The sequence below is a fragment of the Lactuca sativa genome, chromosome 4, assembly GCF_002870075.4.
Source record: "Lactuca sativa cultivar Salinas chromosome 4, Lsat_Salinas_v11, whole genome shotgun sequence".
In the NCBI taxonomy this organism is placed as follows: domain Eukaryota; kingdom Viridiplantae; phylum Streptophyta; class Magnoliopsida; order Asterales; family Asteraceae; genus Lactuca; species Lactuca sativa.
In genome coordinates, this window is record NC_056626.2 from 387,569,346 (window position 1) to 387,589,792 (window position 20,447).

Here is a 20,447-nt window from a genome sequence, read left to right on the forward strand (position 1 = left end):
TAATTGATGGGTTTTGAGCATTCTAACACTTCCAAAGTGTACATGCAACCCTAATAAACCTTGGATCTATTTTTGTCTAAATACATGCAAAATTTGGTTTCCAAGGTTCATAATCCTATCTAGCATACATGGGAACTTTAGTCCTAAAAGGATATCTAGAAATACATACCTTGTAGTTGATTTTGATTCCTTGAAACCTTGTGAGCCTAGCACCCCAAGTGTGATGCCTCAAATGCTTCACACAACACCAAATGCCTTTGGAATGACTTTAGAGAGAATGCACACACTTCTAAAATCGGCCTAGCCCTCACTTCTCTTTGTGTAGCCAATTTTGGTGGAGAATGAGTTCTTTATATAGTGTGACACATCTAGGGTTACACCATGTAAACCCTAATGTGTCATGGCTCTTCATTTCCATGACCCATGGGTTTGTAACTCCCATGGAGCATCCTATGGGTTTAACCCAACTTGATAATCCATGGAGCCTTTTAGCCCACTATACAAGTTATGGATGATTTACATAATCAACCCATATATTTAATTAGTTATCTTTTGATCACTTAATTAATTCTTGATCAATACTAATTAAATAATACTATTAATATATTAGAACTTATAATATATTAATAAACCACAAGTGTTATTTCTCTCATTTAGTCTATCCAAATGCATGGTGCCATGCAACCCAAATGGACCATGTCGGGTCGGGTCAAGTACATACCAGAAATAGTTATGGACTTAGACACCATATCCAACAGTCTCCCACTTGGATAAGTCTAATAACTATAACTGCAAGTATAACTTCAGGAACCGATCAGCAATCGTAGCTCTTTCAAGGTCTCTCGGAACTGAGAAGATGATGATACGCCATTTAAGATAAGTGATCATATAATCCTCTATTCTAGATATCAGTCGGACAAATACATGGAACAATGTCTTACTTATTGTCCAACAGTTTGTTTCCCGGTTTTCAATTTGTTTGACAAAGAACTTAATTGAACACATCAACTTGGTTCAGACCGAGCCCGGTACATAGGTCAAAACAGAATCATCGAGGGGCCCAGATATCAGCTTTTAATCCAAGAAGGAACAGATAAACTTTGAATCATATGTTTGTTCTACCACTCATTGAATTATACACAAGAGCACGTTTTATAACATCGAGTTACCAATGCATTTTCGTACAATCAATGCATAACCAACTCATAAGTAACAAATCATATCTCTAGGTTTGAATACTTATATGATATTACCGTCTCACAATCACTTGAGATAAATTCCATGAAGTGATTCCAGTGAGCGTGGGTTGAGTCTAATGCTCAGACCTTATGAGCACTCATGAGTGTTGTATCCATGTCCAACACCTTAGACCTATACAACCAAACATGACAGTCTTGATTCATAACTACTTCCGACATATGACCGACTGTGGAGGTTCGAATAATATGATATACCAAACATAATTATTCAGGAAGTCAAAACATGCAAAAGAAATATAGTAAACGATTGACAAGATATTGCAACACTTTACTCATAAATAAAACACCTTTTATTCATCATCTAATGTCAATTACACTTTACAAATTTCGAGGTTATCTAACTACTAAATCTAATATCATCCTTCAGCCCTATGCTCCGAGCATGCTGGAGATGCTTAACCCGAGTAAGTCCCTTCGTGAGGGGATCTGCTGGATTCTCATCCGATGATACCCTCTTTTCCACGAGGAGTCCTTCTTCTATTCGATGTCTGATGAAATGGTATTTTTTTCGATCTGGATCTCCTGTGATCCCTTGGTTCCTTGGCTAAGGCAACTGCACTTTCACTATCACAAAAAATTTCCATTGGCTCCTTAATAGCTGGTACAACTCCAAGGTCTCCAATGAAGTTCTTCAGCCATATCGCCTCCTTTTCTGCCTCGATGGCTGCTATATACTCTGATTTGCAAGTTGAATCAGCCACTGTCTCTTGCTTTGAACTCTTCCAAGAAATTGCTCCCCTGTTTAAGGTAAAGACCCAGCCTGACTGAGAGCAGAAATTATCCCTATCAGTATGAAAGCTAGCATCACTATACCCTAGAACTCTCAAGTCTTCACTCCCACCGAGGGTCCTTAGTCCTCCGTAGGTACTTGAGGATATTCTTTACCGCAGTCCAGTGTGCCTTGCTAGGGTTCCCCTGATACCTGCTAACCATGCTCAAAGCAAAGGCTACATCAGGTCGAGTATACGTCATGGCATACATGATCGATCCTACACCCGAAGCATAAGGTATTCGACTCATTTCTGCTATCTCAGCCTCAGTACTAGGGCTTTGTGTCTTACTCAATCTGGCGTTACTCTGGATGGGTAGCTCTCTTTTCTTGGAGTCCTGCATGCTGAATCTCTTCAGCACCTTATCCAAGTAAGTACTCTGACTAAGTCCAATTAGTCTTTTACTCCGGTCTCTCAAGATCCTTATCCCTAGAATATAGGCAGCTTCTCCTAGGTCCTTCATAGAGAAACACTTCCCAAGCCAGGACTTAACTTTCTGCAGAGTTGGGATGTCATTTCCTATGAGTAGTATGTCATCCACATACAATACCAAAAAGCTAACTATACTCCCACTAGCCTTAACATATACACAAGATTCATCTTCACTCCTAGAAAAGCCAAACTCTTTGACTTTCTCATCAAAGCAAAGATTCCATCTGCGAGGTGCTTGATTTAACCCATAAATGGATTTCTCAAGCTTACACACTCTATTAGGGTACTCTGTATTGACAAAACCCTCGGTCCGACTCATGTAAACATCCTCAGCCAACTTTCCATTAAGGAAAGCGGTTTTGACATCCATTTGCCATATTTCATAGTCATGAAATGCAGCTATGGCTAACAGAACCCTAATAGACTTAATCTTGGCTACTGGAGAATAAGTCTCATTGTAATCAACTCCCGGAGTTTGTGAGAAACCATTTGCAACCAGTCGTGCCTTATAAGTGTGTACATTACCATCCATGTCGGTCTTCTTCTTGAAGATCCGCTTGCACCCAACTGTCTTACGACCTGGTACATTCTCAACCAAGTTCCAAACTTGATTGTCATACATGGACTGTATCTCGCTGTCCATTGCCTCTTTCCATTTGGCTGACTCAGGGCCTGCCATGGCTTCCGCATAACTGTTAGGCTCATCCAGACCTATCAATGTCTCATCACTGAAAAGTGTATCACCTTCCGCAGTAATATGGAATCCATTGTAATGCTCATGTGCATTCCTAACCCTTGTGGAACGCCTCAAAGGTACAGACTTGTCAATTGGCTCAACAGGAGTTTCCTCCTTAAGTTGAGTGTTAGGGTTTGAGGTTCCTTCACCACTTGACTCTTGAATTTATTCAAGGTCAACTTGCATCCCACTGTTTCCTTGACTTATGAACTCTCTCTCTTGAAAGACAGCCCTCCTTGCTACAAAGACCACATTTTCACTAGGTCTGTGGAAGAGGTAACCAAAGGATTGTTGTGGGTAGACGATGAAAATACACCTCTCACTTCGAGGTTCGAGCTTATCATGAGTCTCGCGTCTCACGAAAGCCTCGCAACCCCAAATCTTGATGTGGTCTAGTTTGGGTACTTTACCAGTCCACATCTCATGAGGAGTTTTGGCAACTTTCCTTGTAGGGACCAGATTAAGAATATGAGCGGCAGTCTCTAAGGCATACCCCCAAAATGAGATTGGTAGCAAAGCTCGACTCATCATGGAACAAACCATATCCAACAAGGTTCGATTACGCCTCTTAGCCACACCATTCAACTGCGATGTCCCGGGAGGTGTCAATTGTGAGACAATCCCACATTCCCTAAGATAGTCGAGGAACTCTAAACTAAGATATTCACCACCTTGATCGGATCGAAGCATCTTAATGTTCCTGCCCAATTGATTCTTGACTTCCTGTTTAAACTCTTTAAACCTTTCAAAAGTCTCTGACTTATTCTTGATTAAGTAGACATATCCATATCTACTGTAATCATCAGTAAAAGTTAAATAATAACGATTAGCATCCCTTGTGGCATGTTTGAAGGGCCCACACACATCCGTGTGTACCAGATCCAACAAACCTTCACCCCTCTCACAAGAACTTGTGAAGGGTGACTTTGTTATTTTTCCAAGTAAGCATGATTCGCAACTATCATCTGACTTTGGGTCAAATGACTCCAAGACTCCATCCCTTTGGAGTTGTCCTATGCATTTCTTGCTTATATATCCAAGAAGACAATGCCATAACGATGCTTTATCCAAGTTATTATCATTAACAGAATCAATACACAATACATTATTTCCTAAGTTATCAACCACATATACAGTTTCATACACACCATCACAAGGTAATGCTTTAAAATAAAGAACATTATTAAAGAAAGCATTAATCAAACCAACTTCATTATCAAATGAAAAGGTGAAACCTTGTTTATAAAATGCATGAAAGGAAATAATATTTCTTGCCATTTCTGGCAAATAACAACATTTATTCAAATCTAAACTAAACCCACTACTTAGCGATAAAGTATAAACTCCAATCTTGGTGACAGGTAAAGTTTTCCTATTCCCCATGATTAAGTTTATTCTTCCATGCTCCACATTCTCACTTCTTCTTAGTCCCTGCAAATCAGAACAGATATGAATACCACAATCGGTATCAAGGACCCAAGAGTTAGAATGGGGTGAGTTATTAGATAAGATAGTGTAAATACATGCATGGTTGGGTTTAACTTTCCCATCCTTCACATCTTGCTGGTACTTTGGGAAGTTTCGCTTCCAATGTGACTTTTCATGACAATAGAAGCATTTAGCCTCTTTTGAGTCAGAAGGAGTGACGAAACCTTTCTTGGTTCCACTTGAAGAAGAGCCATCAAGGGTCCTAGCCTTGGTACCCTTCGAAGAGCTCTTTCTCTTCTTCTTTTTACCTTTCCCAATTACCAAGACAGGGGTGGAGTTTGGAGTAGGAGTGTTAACAACCGAATTTCCTTTAAGACCTGTTTCTGCGGTCTTGAGGAGTCCCTGAAGTTTGCTGAGTGTGACCTCTTCCTTATTCATGTGATATGTCATGCGGAATTGATCATAGCATGAGGGTAAGGAGTGCAAAATGATATCTATTGCAAGCTCCTCAGGGAAGTTCACATTAAGCTTCAGCAAATGATCCACATACATTTGCATTTTCTGCATCTGGCTCGTGACGGACTCTCCGTCCTTCATCATGGTTGTTATCATGGAGCAGATGATTTCATACCTCTCTTGTTATGCACTTTGATGGTATCTTTCCATCAGATCTCGGTGCATTTCAAAAGGGTAGAAGTCCTCATAGGACTTTTGGAGTTTCATTGTCATCGTGGCCATCATGATGCATGCCACTTTGGTAGCATCCCTTTCATGTGCCTGGAAGTCAGCGATCTCCTGGGGAGTTGCAGTGGTCTCATCAATCTCCTTAAACTCCTTGTCGAGGACATATTCTTTGTCCTCGTAGTTGGTAATCATCCTGATGTTTCTGATCCATTCATTGAAGTTGGATCCATCAAAAGTGACTTTCCCACACAAGTTCATAAGGGTAAAGGAGCCATTAGGATTCGAGCCAGAAGCAACATTGTTTGAAGACATCTGAAGGAAGAGGACAAGATTAGTTTAGATATTAAGAGAGTCCTTAGTAAAACACCCACATGTAATATTAATGCTAGGATCCAATCACAATATATTATAACTTAGAAGAGGTATGCCGTAATCCAAGCTATAACATATTTGAAAGGTAGGTGAACGACGATTCACCAATTTCCACCATGAAAAACGAAATATTAAATATTAGGTTTTTAATTGGTTCTTAGAAATTCCTAGATTCTTTTGAGATTCAATGAACTTTTCAAAGGCATGTTTCAATCTCGAGTGTGCTCTCCAAGTTTTGTGACTGAGATACCGAGGATCACAAAACGAGGTGTGAAGTAACCATGCAAATCACTTGGTACCCTTAAAGTTTATCACTCAATCGATGTGCCGGTAAACCACACACGCTCCACCGATACTATGATAAACCTCAAGTCACCCTTTACCTACCTTGTTAAGTCCAAGTTAGTGTGCCAGTTAACCACACACGCTCCACCAACGACTTAAACAAAGTGTAAAGTGTAATTTCATGGAAAAGCACCTTATTCAGGTTTCTCCTAAAGTAACTAAGATTGGGAATTTAATAAAAGCATTTAGTTACTTTATAATATTCATCATACTTTTAATGAGAATTTATAAGTCTTTGTCCTACCCGTTCAGCTAACGACCCTCCACCGATCAAGGAAGCGGTGGGTGAGAGTGGACACCAATTAAGTTGCCATTTTATAGGCAACAACCTTATACCCCCCTTATAGACCGGCTTTGTGAATGAGGCGTACTAGCGGTAAGACGACTTAATCTTATACATATATATATTATTAGCTTATAATATAAAGTATAAGGGTTGAATTTTAACTTTTAAAATTCAAAGGGTTGGAACTAAAGTTTATTAAGTGACTTTACATGTTCCAAAACTTGAGGGCAAGTTTTGTAACTTTACAAAACCTTTCACATTCATAACTTATGAGTCATTAAAATGAAGACTCTTCATTTTATAACTTATGTGTTCTTTTAATGGCTTTTAACACAAAGAGACTTTTGGTTATCCATAACTTGAGGACAAGTTATGGACTCCATTAAAACACACAAAGATCATGAATTAATCATATAAACAAGTAATTCCTATGATCTATCAAGAACTCATAAGAACATGAACATGCATATCAAAATTTCAAGAACATATGAACACATATAATCATGAAAAATTGATATTAGCCATTGTAAATGGATTAGAACAACTATTACACCATCTAAAACAAGTTTTATATCACCAAAACAGTTTAGGGTAATGTTTCTAGTCCATTTCCAGTAGCCAAGCTCCAAAAACTGCTCACTGGATGACAAACTCGTCGAGTTCTTCTGGGAACTCGTCGAGTTCATGCTATAACACACAAACTCGGCGAGTTTTTGGCCAGAACTCGTCGAGTTTTCCTGTCTGGACAGTTTTTGGCTTTTGAAAAACAAGTTTGCATCAAGTATTTAACAAACAAGCCTAGGCTCGGATACCACTGATGGGTTTTGAGCATTCTAACACTTCCTAAGTGTACATGCAACCCTAATAAACCTTGGATCTATGTTTGTCTAAATACATGCAAAATTTGGTTTCCAAGGTTCATAATCCTATCTAGCATACATGGGAACTTTAATCCTAAAAGGATATCTAGAAATACATACCTTGTAGTTGATTTTGATTCCTTGAAACCTTGTGAGCCTAGCACCCCAAGAGTGATGCCTCAAATTCTTCACACAACACCAAATGCCTTTGGAATGACTTTAGAGAGAATGCACACACTTCTAAAATCGGCCTAGCCCTCACTTCTCTTTGTGTAGCCGATTTTGGTGGAGAATGAGTTCTTTATATAGTGTGACACATCTAGGGTTACACCATGTAAACCCTAATGTGTCATGGCTCTTCATTTCCATGACCCATGGGTTTGTAACTCCCATGGAGCATCCTATGGGTTTAACCCAACTTGATAATCCATGGAGCCTTTTAGCCCACTATACAAGTTATGGATGATTTACATAATCAACCCATATATTTAATTAGTTATGTTTTGATCACTTAATTAATTCCAAATTAATTCTTGATCAATACTAATTAAATAATACTATTAATATATTAGAACTTATAATATATTAATAAACCATAAGTGTTATTTCTCTCATTTAGTCTATCCAAATGCATGGTGCCATGCAACCCAAATGGACCATGTCGGGTCGGGTCAAGTACATACCGGAAATAGTTATGGACTTAGACACCTTATCCAATAATAATACCTTAATATAAATCTGGTTTAAGGTAGTTAGTACAGCAGTATTTACTATAATACAACACTACAATACTACATTAATTTCCCCTTTGCATTCATTTTGTGATCATTTCACATAAACAAGAATGTATAAACTATATTTTGATAATGGTAGTTACACTTGAGAAAATTATACACTTTTACAAGAAACAAACATACAAAATAGTTGTGCCTTGGTAGAAGGCTACTTTTAGTAGAAAATATAGGATTTTCTAGGAGTTACAAACAGTTACAAACATTTATAAGCATTCACATACTTTTACAACAAACGATTACAAACTCATACTTCAAACACTTTTACAAACATTTTGATGCAAACAATGACACTAAAATACTTATGAACTCACCAGCTCTAAAGCTGATAAACTCTTTCAAAATAACTTGTATTCTCAGGACATCAGTAGACAGGTACCGATGTCAGCTTTTGAGAAGATGGAGTGCATTCAAGACTCGTCTTATATTTTGATTTACCTTTTGGTGTCATTTAAACTATACAGAACACACGTGTATTAAAATACATTATTTAATACAATGGATGATGTTGTTTGCTTGTTTGCTATTATTCTTTGTTGTGATACTATACATGATGTCCTCCACCCCATAACGTTTTCCGCCATTCCAGTTTTGGGGTGTGACAGTGACTCCCCCACATCTGAGTTGTTCGCTACAGTTAGACTAGGCCAGTTTATGGTGACAAAACCTTGAGCAAGACCAGCATTTGGAAAAATGCCAAGACAGGCGATTTGGTCATTATCATGCATGGTTATAACGACTCACATAGAGATCCATTACCATCGATACATTACGGGAATCAAAGTGCTTAAATCATAATAATACGAAAACAATTCCTACGATAATACAAGGACTATGACACATTTATAAATCAGAAAATATCGGATTTTCTGGGGAAATACTATTATTCATTACCATCTACTTACAACAGATACAATACAAGGAAAATTTTGAATTACTTGTACATGTTTTACAATGGAAATCACACATACATTTATACTAGATCATTACATCATTTTCATACAATTTACAGAAAATATCGGATTTTCTGGGTTATACAAACAATACAAAACCTTTCAGTCAAACATGCTTATGAACTCACCAACATTATATATTTTGACCATTTTCAAAATAACTTGTATTCGCATGTAATCGTTAAGCTGAAGAATCGTCAAGAGTATTTTGGGAATTTTATTATGATGTGTTAATTTTCGTATAATTTATGTTTTGGAATGTATACTGTAAAACAATGTACTTGATGTGAACAATACCGGTTGTAATATGTACTGCATGGTGATGTTTATGTTATGTTTCATGTATATTCACTGTGATGATATTTCAATTGATAGTCACACAAGCCCTCAGACATTTCCGTCGTCTGGTTCGAGGGTATGACAGAGTAACTTTTAATTTTGTTTCCGTATTAGGACATTATGTATATGAAAATCTATCCATATGTTTTAATTTTAGTTTTACAAGGTAAAAACAGAACGTATATGAACCTTGTTATATTTGATGTTTTACATGTATCGTTTGCATTCACAATAGCTACACAAAACTACATTCCAACACTTAATGGAATCAATCACTTTGTGCTTAAGCAGCTTTGAAGCTTTCAAGTTTGAACAACCAATAAATTCAAGTTTTGTATCTACTTTAGAGGCAATCCATAGAAAAGAAGGTTATCAATCGTTATAAAGCGATGGTATGAACTCGTATAGTTTAGGGCATTGAGTCTATAATAATTGGATGCCATGATTTATAGAAAATTCATTTTAGATTTTACAATTCTCCATAAATAAGATTATATTTCCATACCGATCTCAATTGTATTCGAACACAATGTAAACTCGTTTTCCTCCGCCTAAGACAACATAGAAGACGTTAAAAAACGTTTTCAAGCTTGTTGGATGGAACAAATTTCATATGTGTATGTGTTTTCACCCAGTAAAACTAAAATAAGCATAAGTGGTTAAATGAAAGAAGTAGCAATGTAGTTTTATTAATTTCTTTATTATAACACTTAACTTTAACTCTTTTCATATTACAACACTAGTTATATAACTTGCGAGAACCACAGTTACAAAATTAATTAACTTTCATATTAAAAACTCAAAATTATTAATCAATTATTTTAAATAAATTATTAAATAAGAGATATTTTTTTAGTTATATAAAATTATAATCATTGATTTTAATAAATACATAAAATTATATCTCCTTATAATTTGTATTAACTTTATTTTTATTTTTATTTTAATATTATTAATTTAATGTAATTAGAATGGAAATTTTGAAATTTGGAATTTGAAATAAAAAAAATCAATAGGTTGACAAGTGACATGATATTAACTAAGAGATGTTTTAACAAAGAGACCTAAAAGGATGACACATGACAAAAGGAGAATAAACATATTTTTTTATTAAAAGAAGGAGATTATATTTCAAAATCTAAAAACTAATTGGAAACTTAGATGCTATTTGTTTTTTTGAAGTCAAAATGTCTGCAGTCTGCGGACTACATCTGCAAACCTCTGCGGCAGAAGAGGTGGACCAAATGTCTGCAGTCTGCAATAAGAAAACTGTTTGTTTTTAACGTCTGCGGCTGTTGAAATAAATTGAATTTCAAACTTAATTTCATGTCATAAACATTAAAAATGTATTTTCAGCAAAAAAAAAGCTACACGGCGGCCCATGTTTTTTTTTGTTTAGGTTAAAATGAGGTCTGAAGACCTTTGAAGATAGTGGCCAATGTCTGCGCTAGGAAGACCTCGTGCAAACGTTTTTTGATCTGCACACTTCCAATAAACAAACAATCAGCGAGGGCATATGTCTGCGCGGCCCAGACAAAAGTGGTTGTGCAGATCTTCACACAAAAAACAAACAGCGTATAAGGCGAAGCTTGTTACAGTTTCCTAGTTTCCTTGTAGATGATGCTTTTAAATAGACTTTAAATTCGAATGAATTTTAGAAAATTTTGTATAACGGATTTTTTTTTTTAATTTTGAACATAGTGATATAATGCACGGATGTTATAAAAAAATTGGTAAAGGTTATATGTTGAGTATATCAATAATGCAATATAATGTCCTTGGAATGGGGTCTGACGTTGAACTTAGGATTTATCTTGCTTGGTAGATCATTAAAGCATAAGAAAATCCCTCTTTCAATTAAGTATTGCTTCAAATACTCGATCGTGTTTCCTTTTCATTCTCAACTTAGAACTAAAATACCTTCAAATCCTCCTCATATACAAACATGTCCTTATCTTTTAATCTTCACTTCTAATCTAATCCTCCCATCCTAAGTTGCCCAAAAACATGCATGATTATCTTTTTTCAATCTCAAACAAAAAATCGAATAAGTAAAGTTTTATCAGTGTAATCAAATAACTCACTGCCCTACCTGAGCCCCTCAACCAACCTTCCCTCTCCCTTACAAACCCTGTCTTCTAAAAGTTCATCCACAAAAATGGCGATAAACCTAAATGCATCATCCAATATTCAATCAAAATATCTACAACATCGGTTTCCATCTCTTACCCACCTTTATTGTCGCTACCTTCACTTACCAAATCTGCATTACCGATCTCACCATCTCTATCATGTATAACCATATCCCTAATCAAACCCACATTATATTTTCATTCAACGATGTAAGTGTTACTTCGGGCTCCATAAGGGAGTTGTTGTAAAGAAGAAGATGAAAAAGCACATTTTGCAGCCATTTTTACAGATTGAAAAGAATGCAAGATTTGATAACATGCCATACCTAGATGTTAAATTTAAGGTTAAAACTTATAACACGTCTTAATATGTACATTCGTAGTAGATCTACTTCGTAGATTTTGAATAGGTTGTTAACATGTATAATACAAAGTATATAAGTATTTGAGCAGGTTTTTAAATCAGTAATTACCTAAGGCGCTAATTGTTTCTCATAGATTTTCCATTGTGAAGCTGATTTAATCCAACTCTAAATCTAATACATTGAGTATGAATTCACGAAAATTCTACACAGGATCCACATTATACCTTTTCTATTCTTCTGTAGAAAAGTGGGCGTCGTTAAATTAGAGGGTTAGGGCAGCACTAGAAGCGAGGGAAATGTATGTGGACAGTTCTTTTTCTAGCTGTTTAGCAGCTCATTGGGTTGAACAACAAGGTGCACAAACTCGATTTTTCTTTAATAAATTGGATTGCCTTTAGTCAACAAAAGTCAAAATTAAAATGATTTAAAACCACCTTCCGAACAAAAATATACAAACTTATAGGAACCATTTAGGATCGGTTTGAACCAATTTTGGTGAAACCATTATGAAAAAACTTATTTTTGGTTAGCTTTCATATTTTATCAAATTTGTTTTCGGTGTCAAAATTTAACAAAACTTTATGGTTGATCATAAATGGGCCAATAAGTAAAACTCAAGGATATGCCATCACAAGTTGACAAATTTTATAAAGAATCTGAGCGAATAAGTTTGGTACTCCATGAATAAAAGAGGGTCTCACGTATTTGGTGCGTAATCAAACAGATTCAATGACATTATTTGGTTGTCCACTTAATATACTGATGGATGTACTAAAAGAATGATGGGTGTGAGCAAGTGAGTTACTTGGGGTGATACTTGTTAATTTCTTGTTATTTTTGACTTTATACGTTTGTTTTTTGCTTTTGAGTTCATAAATTGACTTCAATATAGATTTTATTTTTTTATTAACATGAACTTGGGTGATAGTTGTTGATTTCTTGTTACTTTGACTTTATATGTTGAAACAATGTTACATTCATGCCATTTTTAGAATAACTTTATAAAAGCTCATATGATGTTTGAATCTTAAATAGCCTGAATCCGAGTAAAAATGCATATTTTTTTTCGTGTCGAGAGAATATTTGATGAGATTATACCTGAATAACTTCTAACTCGGAAACAATGAGAGCAAGAGTCCATGATCCTATGCATTATTGGAAAATTAGTTTTATTAATTTCCAAAAATGAGTTTTTCCCATTTTTGAGCACGAATTTTGAACTCTAGATGTAATTAAAAGGACAAATGATTATATATTCGTGTTCTCTTCCGTGCTACCTTTATTTTGATATATTACATATACAAAACGGATTAAAAGTGAATGGGAAATTACTTGTCAAAGTAAGATAGTTGAAAGAGATAGAAAATGTATTAATTGAGTTTTGTTTCATCCTACATTAGTAGGAGTATGAAAAGAAAATGGGTTTATAACTACAAAGATTAGCTACCTTTATAAGACTTATAGAACCATGGCTCTTTTTTGCGCGTGTACGCAGGGGGTGAAAATGCGAGCTAGTTTGGCTTCGGGCCACTGAACTTGTTTGGGAGCGCGTGTCCTGCGGGTACAAATGCATCACCGGTTGACCAGAAAAATCCGAAGACCTTTTTGCAATTATTTTCTTTTTGGTTTACAGTTACAAACCTAAATTAAAGGTTATTAATAAGAGATTTCGGTTTTGATCTACCAATTAATTATGTTGGTTAATTGATTGTTACGTTTTGATGTATAATGACATCAATTATGATTTACAGTATAAATAGAGCATCTCTTTGACTGTTTAGATTACACGGAATGAATGAAAAACAGTCTCCTCTTTCTCTCTTGCGCTTATGATTCTTCTTCCATATTTTGATAAGAGTAAATGGTGTTAATGTGTTGAATTAAAAATAAAATTTCACCTTATAATTTTTTGGGATGTTACAAAAAAATTCTTGAAAAAAATATTACTAAGGAAATACTGAGGAAAGTTGGGTATTTATAAAGATCCTAGGAAAAGTGTAGGAAATACTGTGGGAATACCGAGGAAAATGTAGTTAGTACAATCTTCATAGGAAAAGTATAGAAACAATGAGTGTATTATCTACCTAAACTCGATATGCTTTTTTTTGTTACAAGAAAAAAATGTTAAAAAGGAAAATATTACTAAAAAAATACCGAAGAAAGTTGGGTATTTATAAAGATCTTAAGAAAAGTGTAGGAACTTCTGAGTGATTTCCGAGGAAAGTGTGTATATGGTTATTCCTAAGAGTCCCCTCGATAATTTGTAGGTAATATCGAGAAATTCCTTTTCCGCGGAAATATTCATAGGAAAACCCTCCTTTTTCTAGTAGTGTCAATTCTATCCAGAGGACTTGTTGTCGGCTTTAATTAAAATATTAGGCTAATTGGTATGGGTTGATGTTATAATACCAAAAAGTTGCCACCTCATACGTGACATCATATTACACCGTTTCATTTTTGTTAGGAAATATCTATCACACCATTTTAAAAAGGAAAAAAAATAATAAGATTTATTCATTTATTTTTTCTTAACTCCTGTTGAGCTACATTACCAACATAACGAGAAACAGGGGCGGCGTTCACTTGGTATAACATGTGTTAAGACATGTCATGTAAGCATAACGTAATGAGCGTTATGCTCATACCGATTAATCTTAAAAGTCTTACCGAAAATCTATCCACATATTTTTATTTATTTATTTATTTGTAATTCTCTAGATATAAATAGTTTTTATAACAAATTAACACAAATTTGCCTTTTTTTTATATTAGACCGATGGGTGTACAACAGAAAAAATTGTAATGGAAAGGTTCCCCCACCCTCTGGAACACCATACCGTGGGTGAGGGAAAAGAGTGATGAGAGTCTATCCCCCACTCTCTTTTCTCATGTGATTGGTCAGTATTTTTTTCAGCTTTTTTAATATTTATTAAATTATATACTTATTAAAAAATTAAAAAAATATATCAAATTCATGATTTTTAATTCCATACAAAATAAATATAATATTTGTATGAAATATATATATTAAAGAAAAAGTAAAAGATTCTTCCCAACACACCGTGGGTTTTGGCGAGGGAAAAAAAAGTAAAAGAAATATTGACGTGGCAAGCAAAAAGTAAGAGATTTTTCTGCACACACACTCTCAGGTCTTAATAATTTATCCCTTTTTATAATTTGATAACTTTTTAGTAATGTTAGTCTCCTCCTTTTTGCAAACATTAAGCTCATTTTAAGTGTAAGGCCATTTTTTTGGGTTAATGTCATAAAAACCATCAAGTTTTCAGGGTTTTGTCGGTTTTGTCAAAAGTTGACATTTATGTCCGTTTTTACCCAAACATTTTCGAAAAAATGTTCGGTTTTACCCTTTTACCGGTGATAGCAGGTTTTCCAGGTTACCATTATATTAAATTCGCAAAAAAAAACCCTTAAGTTTACTATTTTTTTTTGCGTTTTTACCCTTAAATTTATAATTTTTTTTACAATTTTACCCTAAGTATATTTTTTTCATAATATACATATTCATATGATTTTTCTGCTTGAATACGTATAATATGAAAAAAAAATACATAGGTTAAAAGTGTAAAAAAAAATACTAACTGAAGTGTAAAAACGTAAAAAAAACTGTAAACTTGAGGGTTTTTTGCGAAGTTAATATAATGGTAACCTGTTATCACCGGTAAAAGGGTAAAACCAAACATTTTTTGGAAAATGTTAGGGTAAAAACGGACATAAAATTCAACTTTGAGCAAAACCGACAAAACCCTGAAAACTTGAGGGTTTTTATGACATTAGCCTTTTTTTTTTTTCATAATGCCTGGTCATGTTATTGTCGATTAATGCTTTTCATTAAACCATATCCATCACACACACACAAAAATCGTTTGCATTTATTGGAGAGCATTTTCTTGGTTTAGCTCTATGGTTCTTTCGGAAGTCAAGAATGTAAACATGAGAAGGAAAAATAGAAAACGTATCTTAAATCAAAACAACATTAATCATTGAAACAACAAAGAATCTTAATATGTCCTCTATCAAATGACTTCAGAGATAATATTGCTTTTGATACTTGATACATCATCAAAACATAAAAATAAAAAATAAAAACCCAACTTTTTAATTATACGTTCCTTCAAATATTGATCAACTTTATTAGTTATTTCCCTTTCATTCACTATTCGAATTTAGAGAAGTACCTTCAAATCATCCTCAAATACAAACATCAAACCCCAAACTTGAAAGAACCAAACATCTCATATGTCCCCATTTATCCTCTCTTACCTTCTAATCTAATCCTCCCATCTCAAGTTGCCAAAAACATTATCATTTTCTCTTAATCAGTTACTGAAAACTAGTCTTTGAATCTAATTTACTAAGAAGGGTTAATTAATTTCTATTCTGGTGTATCATTAAATTTTGTTTATCCATTTGTTCAATCCCTTTCAAGATGGTGTTGAAGAAAATCAGAAGAAAAGTGGAAAGAATCATCACAAAGCCCTTCAAAAAACCTCCAAGAAAACCCTCTATAAAACCCCAATCACCAATCTCTTCTCCTCCACCAGAACCACCACCCGCCATCATGAACCGCCGCCCCTCCCACCCTTTTATGTTTCCAGAAACCAACTCCACCGTCCTCCCTCACCCCTCCACCTTCTTCTCCACCAACCTTCTCTCTTCCCCTCTCCCCACAAACTCTTTCTTCCAAAACTTCGTCCTCAAAAATGGCGATCAACCTGAATACATCCATCCATATTTAATTAAATCATCGCCTTCATCGCTTTCCATGTGTTACCCACCTTTATTCTCCACCACCGCCTTCACATATCAAATCTTCAACGCCGATCTCACCATCTCCGCCGTGGATAACCCTGACCCTAATCAAACCCACGTCATATCTTCATTCAACGATCTAAGTGTGACGTTAGATCTTCCACAAAGTTTAAGATTTTATCTGGTTAGAGGTAGCCCGTTTTTAACATGTCAAGTCTTGCAAAAAACCGAACTTTCCATTTCAACCATTCATGCAATTCTTGATTTTACTCCTAATTCTTCAAGAACCAAGTACAAAATCAATCTCAACAACGGTCAAACATGGCTATTGTATTCGTCTTCACCGATTAATCTAACCCACGAGATATCAAAGATTTCATCTTCATTGTTTTCCGGTGTTATTCGTATCGCAATACTCCCGAATTCATCAAACCCTAATCTTGAAACGGTTCTTGATCGTTTCAGTTCTTGCTATCCGGTATCGGGTGATGCTGCGTTTACGACACCATTTTGTGTTGAATATAAATGGGAAAAGAAAGGTTGGGGGGATTTGTTAATGTTAGCAAACCCTCTTCATCTTCGTCTTCTTGATGTGTCTGCAGTTAAAGTTCTTGACGACGTTAAATACAATAGCATCGATGGCGAACTTGTGGGTGTCATCGGAGATTCCTGGGTGTTAAAAACCGATCCAGTTTCAGTAACTTGGCATTCGATAAAAGGAATCAAAGAAGAAAACTACCCTGAAATCATTGATGCTCTTGTAAAAGATGTCGATGGGTTGGATTCATCTTCAATATCGACAACATCATCGTATTTTTATGGGAAGCTTGTCGCAAGAGCAGCTAGATTAGCTTTAATAGCTGAAGAAGTTACTTATATTGAAGTATTGCCAAGAATTCAGAAGTATTTAAAGGATACAATCGAGCCATGGTTAGATGGAACGTTTAATGGAAACGGATTTTTATATGACAAATCATGGGGTGGAATTATAACAAAACAAGGGTCTCAAGATTCAAGTGCTGATTTCGGATTTGGAATATACAACGATCATCATTACCATATTGGTTACTTTCTTTACGGGATCGCTGTTCTTGCTAAAATAGATCCAATATGGGGAAGAAAATATAGACCTCAAGCTTACACGTTAATGGCGGATTTCATGACGTTAGGTAGAGGTGGAAACTCGAAGTATACAAGGTTAAGATGTTTCGATTTATGGAAGCTACATTCATGGGCAGGTGGTTTGACTGAGTTTGCAGATGGAAGGAATCAAGAAAGCACAAGTGAAGCAGTTAATGCGTATTACTCAGCGGCATTAATGGGATTAGCTTATGGAGACACACATCTTGTTTCGATTGGCTCTTTGCTTACAGCTATGGAGATTCATGCATCTCAAACATGGTGGCATGTGAAAGAAGATGATAGTTATTACAGTGAAGAATTCACGAGGGATAATCGAGTGGTGGGAGTTTTGTGGGCGAATAAGAGAGATAGTGGGTTGTGGTTTGCTCCGCCGGAATGGAGGGAGTGTAGGGTGGGGATTCAGGTGCTGCCATTGTTGCCGGTGACGGAGGTTTTGTTTTCCGATGTGGGGTTTGTGAGGCGGCTTGTGGAGTGGGGTTTGCCGGCGTTAGGGAGGGAAGGTGTTGGTGAAGGGTGGAAAGGGTTTGTGTATGCATTGCAAGGGGTTTATGAGAAGGAAATTGCTATTGAGAAGATAAGGAGTTTGAATGGATTTGATGATGGGAATTCTTTAAGTAATTTGTTATGGTGGATTTACAGTAGAAGTGAAGGTGAAGAAGAAGGTTATGAAGGCGGAGGGAGGCATTGTTGGTTTGGTCATTATTGTCATTAAGTGTTTGATAACAGAGTTTTAAAAGGTATACTTGTAAATAGTCAAATAAATTACGTATACTTCTCAATTTTCTGTTATCAAAAGTTTATTTATATCACATGTATATTTGTAGCCTTTTTCGATTAAATGAATCGAGTTATTGTTGTGTTTTAACTTTTAAGTTGTTCATAGTAATATTTATTGGTTTTCATCAAGCATCTTAATTTATTTTTGTTGTAGCTTGAAATTTGTTTTAATCTTATTATTATCAAATTATGTAAATTGTAAAATCAAAGTGTCTATAAACTTTCGTTGATGTTCTACCAAATACTTGAACACAAAAAGAACTGTACTATATTCCATGCACTGTGAAAGACCTTTAAGGGACGGTTTTTCTTTGATAAAGAATTGAAAGTGTTTACCATTAATACTACATGATAATCACATCTTCCAACTTATATTCCCCATCGTGCGATCCGAATTGACAGTGATATCAGCATGACTAGGAACCTACACTATAAAAACATAATCACAACTTTGTTGCTTTAGGCCAACCGGTATGCCTTTAACGAGGGGGCTCATGGTGGTTGAGCTGGACCATGACCTCGGCCGTGCACACTATCTCGGCCGGTCGTGGTCGTGGTGGGACGTTATCCGGACGATGAAACCAAACGTCCAATGGGCTTGACCTCTTTTTTGACCATTTGACTAGCTGTTGAACGGTCAAATTTATTAAAAATTCGTTTTTTTTTTTAAATCACTTTTTTTACATACCATTTTCACCTATAGATATCTCATTCTAAACCTTATTTCTTACATCATTCTTTTCTTACTCTATACACAAAATACCCAAAACATTTTCGCAACCAAAACAATGGATCCCAACCAAAACACTCCTCCAAACTATAAAAATCGCAAACCCGATAACGCTTTTGCGTTAGACACAACCCCTCGCCAATTCCCGACCATGGAATCACCTCAAGGTGGTTTAGTCAATTTGCTTCAAACTGGTTCCCCTATCCAACAAACAACACTTTTCCAACAACAATATCAAGCTTTCTCGGCCTTCTAACAACAACAACTTCAATAATATCAAACTTTCCAACAACTCCAACAACAACAATTCCAACCACAACCATCACAACCCCCTCATTAGCCGGATTTTGTTTCGGAAACTCAACATTCACCATCACCTCAACCTAAAAAGAAAAAAGGAAAAAACACGGGCCGACCCAACACCACCCAAGAAAGAATCCCATGGACAAAAGAGGAAGAAGAAAAGCTAGCCGAGGCATGGATTTCAGCTTCCCAAGACCCAATCGAAGGCAATAGTCAAGCTTTTGGTTGTTTTGGGGAGAAAGTTTGTGCGGTCTTTTACGAGCTAACGGGAAGTGAAAGCCGAAATCCCGATCAAATTAACTTGAAGTGGCGCTATATTCGACTAAAATGCACCGAATTTGGAGAAATTTACAACAACCTCCTAAACATACGAAAAAGCGGGGCAAACGATTGTGATGTCTTCAAGGCGGGTTTGGACCAATTTGAAAAAATAACGCCAACACGCAAAGCTTTTCCATATGTGAAACATTGGCTAAAGTTGAAAGATGCTCTGAAATGGAAGGAGCAAACGGAAGGAAGTTCACAATCTTCCGGTTCAAAGCGTTCAAGAAACTCCGACGGAATGTTTCAACAATCGGACGGGCGAACACATTTCGACATCAAAGATGATCCACTCGATATTGAAGACGAGCAACCTCTTCGTCGACCTGTTGGAAGAAGTAAAGCAAAAAAAAAAAAAAGCGGCTTCAACAGCTTCGGGATCTAGTGTTACGGATCAATTTGGAGAGAAATTTGATCGTTATGTGGACGTTCAAGAAACGAAGACGGAGATGTTAAGTCGGGTAAAACAAAAAATGATAGAAACACAACCGGTGATTCAAAGAAAAAACGATATAGAAATCTTGAAAATGAAAGCGGACGACCTCGAAGGCGAAGATTTGGAGCTATTCATCGTGATGAAGGAGTTCGTTCGAGTCTGACGTAGGAATAGGGGATAGTTTTTTTTAGTTAAGCTTGGTCATTTTAGGTTTT

General features: G+C 35.8%; 2 protein-coding genes across 2 annotated transcripts; both read left to right on the forward strand.

The window, feature by feature from the left end:
- The first annotated feature begins 15,959 nt into the window (after positions 1-15,959).
- LOC111894554 (probable endo-1,3(4)-beta-glucanase ARB_01444) lies at positions 15,960-18,530 on the forward strand. Its single transcript, XM_023890628.3, has one exon. It carries the CDS (start codon positions 16,200-16,202, stop codon positions 18,375-18,377), a length of 2,178 nt encoding a protein of 725 aa, XP_023746396.1. The 5' UTR covers positions 15,960-16,199; the 3' UTR covers positions 18,378-18,530.
- A 700-nt stretch (positions 18,531-19,230) lies between these two features.
- Positions 19,231-20,181, forward strand: LOC111894644 (glutathione S-transferase T3-like). Its single transcript, XM_023890741.1, has 2 exons — positions 19,231-19,366; positions 19,571-20,181. Exons 1-2 carry the CDS (start codon positions 19,231-19,233, stop codon positions 20,179-20,181), a joined length of 747 nt encoding a protein of 248 aa, XP_023746509.1.
- Positions 20,182-20,447: the final 266 nt, after the last annotated feature.

Bases quoted from the DNA above. Each gene is read 5' to 3' on its own strand.
- LOC111894554 (XM_023890628.3), top strand. From the start codon at position 16,200: ATGGTGTTGAAGAAAATCAGAAGAAAAGTGGAAAGAATCATCACAAAG.
- LOC111894644 (XM_023890741.1), top strand. From the start codon at position 19,231: ATGGATCCCAACCAAAACACTCCTCCAAACTATAAAAATCGCAAACCC. The intron at 19,367-19,570 runs GTTCCCCTATCC...AAAAGAAAAAAG, and splicing joins AGTCAATTTGCTTCAAACTG to GAAAAAACACGGGCCGACCC.